The sequence below is a fragment of the Alligator sinensis genome, unplaced genomic scaffold (assembly GCF_000455745.1).
Source record: "Alligator sinensis unplaced genomic scaffold, ASM45574v1 scaffold72_1, whole genome shotgun sequence".
Lineage (NCBI taxonomy): Eukaryota > Metazoa > Chordata > Crocodylia > Alligatoridae > Alligator > Alligator sinensis.
Window position 1 is genome coordinate 929984 of NW_005842547.1, and position 7869 is coordinate 937852.

General features: G+C 38.3%; 1 protein-coding gene across 1 annotated transcript in view; it reads left to right on the plus strand.

The window, feature by feature from the left end:
• LOC102386534 (CUB and sushi domain-containing protein 1) overlaps positions 1-7869 on the plus strand; it is a 796348-nt gene that overhangs the window by 666878 nt on the left and 121601 nt on the right. Inside the window, exon 34 of the mRNA XM_006032113.1 lies at positions 3063-3181. Within this exon, the coding sequence (XP_006032175.1) occupies positions 3063-3181 (119 nt within the window). The remainder of the gene's footprint in view (positions 1-3062; positions 3182-7869) is intronic.

Here is a 7869-nt window from a genome sequence, read left to right on the forward strand (position 1 = left end):
TTCCCTACAGTTGTTGTTTCATTGTTATCATTAATAATATTTAACCCAAATTATTCCATCAAGATGGCATTGCACTTTCCCATACTTCCATCATAAATCATCACACAACCAGTGAATATGGCCTTCATTCCATTTGCTATCTTCTTCACTCTTCAGAGAACGCCTTTAATAAACACATTTAAATGTGATTTGGCAGAGCCATGCTGCTTATATAAGGTAGTCTAGGAAGGTGAGATTGGGGTGAGCTCCATATCTGATTTTCATATGTATGGTAGAAGAAAATTGGAGTGTGTAGACTTTGATAGGTGCAGTATGCTTAGTTCAGTATCATCCTGTGAGTTCATACAGAGGCCTTCATGCCGATTGTGTCCCAGTCCCATGTGTAAGATAGTTACTGTGGATGGGATCCAACCCTTAACCAACCCCACATGACTCATCCAGGCTGAGAGGCTAAAAGTTTGGTTACCATAGCTTTAGCATGATTTGGCAGTTTCCTGAAGACAGCCAGTGGAACCCACTATTTTTCGTGCTTTCTCTTAAAATGTTGTTCCATCAGCATTCAAAAATAATAAATTTTTGCTTCCAGCACTTCATGGCTCTGACATAGGTAATGATCCTATTCCATCTCTTCAGCTGGATCTTTGGAGATGTTACCTCACCCTACCGTCCCTTTACCAGGCAGGATTTAAATACATAGATGCTTGAAACACTGTGGCTGAACACAACCCACATCATTCTATAAGTGCACACAAGCCAGATCCTGATCTACAGGCACACAAACCTCTGAGGCACCACAAACCAGATACCCAGCATAGTAAAATGTACCCTGCACTGCAGATTTGCTACCAGGAAATCCCAGTAGCAAATAATGCTGTGAAAAAAAGTGTTGTGACAAAGACCGCAGGAGCACGTGCCAGGAGACATGGAGGGTCAGTCCTCCCAGGTGGTACTCTGCTTTCTGGCTAGAGTATTTCCCTTACTTCAGTTCTGCCCGGGCTCCTCCAGCACTCCCCAAAGTTTCCCCAAAGAAGGGCATTTTGCCCTGCGCCAAAGTGCATGTTCAGGGGTGTGCACAACAGCAAAAAGTAGTTGCACAAATTTGTGCTGCTGTTTTTTTGCCACTTCAAGTGCATACCCCTGCATGTGTCGATGCACCCACACAGTTTGTTCAGGAGGTACAGCTTTCAGAGAAAGAAACAAAAAGATAACCTAACATACCCATTACCAATTTATTCAGTCAGAGAGTCTGCATTCTTCACCCACAAGGCATTTGTACATATGCTTGTTCCACAGCACTGAGTGCTTTTTAAAGAATAGAATAAACTCATGATTATAATTTTTTTTCCCCAAAAACATTACAAGATGTCCCAAATCTCTCAAACTTCAGATCAAAGGGCAGAACCTATTCTAACATTTGCGTTCCCTAGTACATCAAATAAATACATTAATTTAATTTAAGTTAAAAAACCCAAGCTTACTGCCAGTACATAGAAGGAAATAAGAGAGTCTTGTAAGTAAGCTTTCTAAAGTATTCATATTCTGTGATGATGAACAATAGATAAATAAATGACTGGGGCATAAAGCTAAAACCTTGTCTGTATCAAAAACTGTAAATAGCATTATCTGAAGCACAATTATGTTTTTGGAGAAAGGCTAGGGTCTCAGTGGATAATCTGAGATATTGTTGCATGATGAACCATCTGGAACAACAGACTCCAAAATGTCACATATCACAGTAAGGCCAAATATCATGTAATGTTTGCATTGAATACACTGTCAAATCACGCTTACTGTCACCAGTGGGGTTAGATTCTATAAGAAAGCAGTAAGAGCTGTAGTATTTAGTGGAATTTATTATGCAAGCCAGTGAAGTGAAAACTACACAGCAGCACAGCCAAAAAAAACCTAAAACCCAACTGGCCTTTAACTAAGATATCTGACAGAAAATACTAAAGTCATTCTGACACTTTGAAAATGCAGTTTCCATCCTGTTCTGTTTTCACACCCATGACACCATAATAGAATTAAATAAAAAATGTTAAACTTTCAATGGTAGGTTGCTTTAACACATGACTTTTTAATGAATACTTTCAAATCTAATTCATTTTTGACATTCAAGAATGTTATATAAACTCAAGTAGGAGACAGTTCTCTGTAACTATATGTCTGTGAAGTATTGCGTCCATTTTTTAAACCCTTAACTTGAGCTCAGAGAAGTCTCCCAAAAAGTCTGTAAATCATTACTATTTTTTGGGTGTTCTTTGAGCACATATACAGCTATATGCACAAATATTCATCCTATCCATGTTTGCAGACTTGTATTTAAAACAGATGATATTGTAAGGGGAAAAATATTGAAATGAACAGGTACAAGTTTGTTAAAACTACTTTCTCTTAGTCCTCTTTGCCAAGAGGACCAACCTTAAATGCATAAAACAATTGAAATCAAAGCAGTGATGCCTGAAATGACTTACTCATCTCAGTGCAATGCTAGCCCAGATTACTAGGGATGGCAATTAAAATATCAGTGTTATTGGCCATTTAGTTTCTGATATAGAGCAGAGGAAAGGCTTCCTTCCTGGTTTGAGAAGTTGCAAGTTTTCTGTCCCTTCAGTTTGGTTGGTTGGTCACCTCCTAGCAATAAACCCTCCTTTGTCTCTATAACCATATCTGGCTAAGTAGATTTTGTTGCTTGAGTGATTTGGGCTTTTCTACCAGGAAAAGGTCTCCAAAGAAAAGGTAACATATATAGTTTTTATATATTAAATATATTATTCTAGTTGTAGAATATAAAAATGACATGGCAAAACATGCAGATACAATGTACATGAGTTAGCATCTTTGGGTATAAATAATTTGGAAATTTTAAAGGTACATTGAACTGTGGAATTTAAATGTGTTTGAGTCTAATATTGAACAAATGGACTATGACTTTAATTAATTTGTGACACTGGTTAATGAAACCAGCATCATCAAACTGTAAAGAAAGCTTATAAGAAGAGTAGAGATCAGTTATTATCTACTTATCTATATTTTTAATCTGTTATGTTTACATTTTTCAGCTGTAGGCCTTGCTGCTTGTCCAGAACCAGTAATTCCTAGCAATGGCATCAAAACAGGAGATAGATATATGGTGAATGATGTTTTGTCATTTCAATGTGAACCTGGATACACCTTACAGGTATGGCTTTTTTTCTTTACCCATCTCAGGCTTTATCCTCCAATACCCCCAATTTGAGGGTATTATGTGCCCCCAAATGATTAGATTCTGTAAGGGCCATATGAAGCAATTAAATTGCAGTTTAAAATCTTGTACAAATATTTACACATGATAGACAAGATAACCAAGAGATTTCAAATAAGGATCCATAATGTCAAAAACATTTAGAACTTCTGTGATTTTTCTGAGTTTTTTTTTTTCAGTAGAATTGCTCCATTATTTTTCCTTAGTCAAAACAAGTGAAATTAGTTTTGAAAATGGGCACTGCTAAATTCTTAAAAGTTATGGCTTTCAGTCAAAAATGTGAAACCACTACTCTAAATATTGCCCTACTATTCAGTCTACTTCTTTTCCCACTGTTGAGGAACCAAAGTTAGACTAAGATAAATAACCATTTCTTGCTCTTCTTCATACTAATTATTTTGTTTAATAAAGTGAACACATGCAAAATGCATTACTATATGATAATTTTATTTTTGTAAATAAGAGATGTGTTCATTATGAAATAAGCTATGTGAAATGGCATTAGTATTCTATGAATATCACTCTTTCAGGATGCAAAATGTCTGTTTTAGTGATTACATTCTTTTCTCCAGTCTGTTGCTTTGATTTGCTCAGTTGCACTTTTGTCATTATGATGACTAAATATTTTAAAATAAAAAATGATAAAAAGTTCACTTCAAATGCCATGCTCCATTCTCTACTAGTTCACATTTTTTTCCCTGAGCTCTCTGACTTCCATATAAATGCTGAATTCAACATTAACTGTGGAGCCAGGTTTGACTAAACGAATGTTCTGTTTTTGTATATATCCTGGAAAGTGTTAAAGTAAGGGTCTTTCACTGGCAAATCCTATAGGAAATATTTGAATATTTTTCAGAAGTTTAGACACCTACATCACAATGTTCCAATTCTGCACTTAGGGAGGGTATAAGTTTTTATGCAACTCAGCATGTGTTTCCTTGGCAAGCATCAGTGGAAGATCTTTCACTTAACCAGGACAACTGCTTATTTAAAAATAGTCTTCAAATATTAAAAATAAATAAAACATAAATAAAATATATTTCATACAAGGCACAATGGGCCAGATATTCAGAAGGTATGGCTTAGCATGTGAAAACTCAGATGAGGACTGATTTTTTAATGGCTTTCAACAAGAAGCCACACAGCTCAAACAGCTGTCTTCAGATGCATAGGATGGGTAAATGTAAAATTTCAAGGTTGAGTATGGGCGCATCTACGTGAGATGTTTACTGTGGAGCTGCCTAATTAGCTCCACAGTAAAGTCTCAGCATCTACACATGTGGCCCTGTTAGGCTGCAGTAAACTAACAAACACCACCCTAGGTTAGTACTTGTCAACACAAGTCCTATCTTATGGAGGCATTATTTAGTGCACTGCAGCTCATGTGTAGATGCTGATGGGGCTGGCAGGGGCATCAGGGTGCTTCAATGCGGGGGCTGCCTGACAGCTAGCCTCATCCTGGAGCCCCCTCATGGCCAGCCACCCCCTCTGCAGCAAGGTGAACCAGGTCGTATCAGCACCAGGCTGGTGGACTGACTCCTTCCCCAGTCTCTCGCTATCCAGGGCTGCTCCAACCCAGCTCAACATGCTGTGGTCCTGGGTGCACATGGAAATGCAGTGCCCAGGATTAATAAACTTCAGCATGAACTGAGCCAGAGTTTATTCAATCACATTAATAGTACATGTTGATGTGCCCTATATGGCGTAAGAAGCCATATCCTGAACAATAAAACAATGATATAATGTGTGTATGTAAGAAGAGGTTCTGAGTCAGGAAAGACTTTAGTTTTTGACTTTCAAAATCTCAGCTTCATTCTTCCTGAATTTGCTGGGTAAATTGCATAACTATTCTCTCCCAATAGTGTTCTTTGATATCAAAGGAGTCTGAAGGGTGCAACTTTTGCATCATACTTTATCCAAAGTATTTAAAATGATCTTAGAATAAAGAGTCAATATTTTCATTGAATTTATGACTATTTTATTTTTTTAATTAAAATCTAAATGCCTACTATTTCTAGTTATCTCTTTAATCTTTTCTTTTCCCTTTTTATTGGAAAAAATGTTTTTGTTTTTTTTACTTTTAAATTAAGAATAAATAATGAAATATGTTGATAAAAACATTAAAAGAAAACTTCCAAAATTTTTTGTTTCAAAACTTCCACACAAAAACGAATAAATGAATTATTACAAAAAATGAGAAGCAAAAGCTTGCCTATTCCATGTATTTTCAAATCAGCATAATTATGTTTTTATCAATATAATAGCAGTTTCTACCAACAGCTGAATATGGCATCCTTTAATACAAAACTTTGAATGTTCTGTCTTTCCATGTTTTGAAGCAGTAATATACAATCTTTCTGTTGGAATAATAAAACTTTAGTGAGTATTATACTGTTGGTACATTTGGATAATGTGAAAGAAACCAGTTAAATGTCTCTCCAAGCAACAGTTTCAGATAGGAAGTAAAAAAATTAGACCTGACTCTCAGTCCCGTGTTGTAGTCCCTAAATCAGGTTTTTTAGTAATAAATGCTCCATTTTTACATTGTTAAAGCCACGGTAGATCCATTTCCAAGGAAGTACGAGCTTCTCACATCTTGGATATTCCTTACTCATTAGTGCTGAGATCAGCAAAATTAAACTGTAAGTTTGTTAAAAAGGACAGTTTCTTAATCATTTGAAAAATAAAATTTACAAGCGTCAAAATATCTCTTCTGTTAAAATGATGAAACATGCCTGAACAATTAGGAAAAAATCCTAACCTTGCAGTTCACAAAATTCAATTCCTTTTAAGTTATAGGTCTTATTTAAAATATAATTCCAACTGTATATCTAGAGTTAAACTGACCTTCATAATATGAGTGATAACCAGGGATCCTGGTTTTCTCTGACAAAAAATATACCTAATTTTCAGGTTAAAAACAAGTAGCCCCAAATCCACGTTTTCCTGTGTTTAAAGTGAAATTCCACTAATACATAGATATATACATAGTTTTATTTCATTTTGATCATGGTAAAATGTGGATTTTGTGTTTAATCAGAGAAAAAACAGGTTCCCTAGTGATAACCTATTACAAGGAAAGTTCTTATTGAACTCTGTGCATTTTACATGAAACTGAGGCTCCTTGATAAGAAAAAGTGACAATATTGTTGCTTTTTCAATCATGAGAGAAATTTAATGTTATTTCTTCGTTTGTAATTAAGGCTATACAACATTTATTTCATTCACCTTTGTCCTAATGATAGAAAAATAAACAGTAATATCCCAGACTGAATTGGGAATTCAGTGCATTTCAAGTTGTTGTGTAAGAATCCATAAAGGGTAACCAGTAGGGGTAAAGGGTAACCAACAGTGGTATTTAGTGGGATATAGATAGGTGGCTTAATGGGAGTCACAAAATCCTACTGAAGTCAATGGGATTCATGGGATGACAGGGATACACGATAAAGTTGCTTGAGATATAGCAGGGGACTAGATTGGGAGACCCTTGATTAGGGTGACCATATTGTTTTTAAGAAAATGCAGGACACTGTTCCCTCCCCGCCTCACAAAGTCACTGGTCTTGCTGCAGGCAGAGGCAAGCACAGGTTGGCAGGAGTGCAGGGCACAGTCCAGCAGGGGCAAGCAGTGACATGCTGTGCCAGGCAGGTGGGCAGGCAGGCACTGCTGCTGCTGTGCAGGAGCAAGGCAGGTGGATTGGAACAGGTGCCACCACACCTGCATGTGCCCAGCCCAGGTTCTCCTGAGCAACAGTTCCAGGGGCACCACTCCAGTCCACCTGCTTTGCTTCCACACAGCAGCAGTGGTGCTTGCACTCCCACCAGCCTGGCGCACCATGTCACTACTCTCCACCAGACTGAACCCCATACCCCTGTGATTCTGGGACCTCTATTTTTTGCCAACCAGCTGGGATTGGCTTATGAAATCCGGGACTGCCCCACCCAAACTGGGATGTATGGTCACCCTGCCCTTGATGTCCCTTCCAGTCCTGTATTTCTGTAAGTCCCTATAATTAGGAACTTATACAAAACTGTGGGGGAAGTGGACACACTGGAGGGCAGGGAACAACTACAAGCAGACCTGGACAGGTTGGACATATGGGCAGAAAACAACAGAATGCAATTCAACAAGGAGAAATGCAAAGTGCTGCACCTAGGGAGGAAAAATGTCCAGCACACCTACAGCCTAGGGAATGACCTGCTTGGTGGCACAGAAGCAGAAAGGGATCTTGGAATGCTAGTGGACTCCAAGATGAACATGAGTCGGCAGTGTGACAAAGTCATCAGAAAAGCCAATGGCAATTTATCGTGCATCAGCAGATGCATGACAAATAGAACCAAGGAGGTGATACTTCCCCTCTATCGGGTGCTGGTCAGACCGCAGTTGGAGTACTGCGTGCAATTCTGGGCGCCGCATTTCAAGAGGGATGCGGATAACCTAGAGAGAGTCCAGAGAAGGGCCACTCGTATGGTTAAGGACCTGCAGACCAAGCCCTACGAGGAGAGACTAGAGAACCTGGACCTTTTCAGCCTCCGCAAGAGAAGGTTGAGAGGCAACCTTGTGGCTGCCTATAAGTTCATCATGGGGGCACAGAAGGGAATTGGTGAGGTTTTATTCACCAAGGC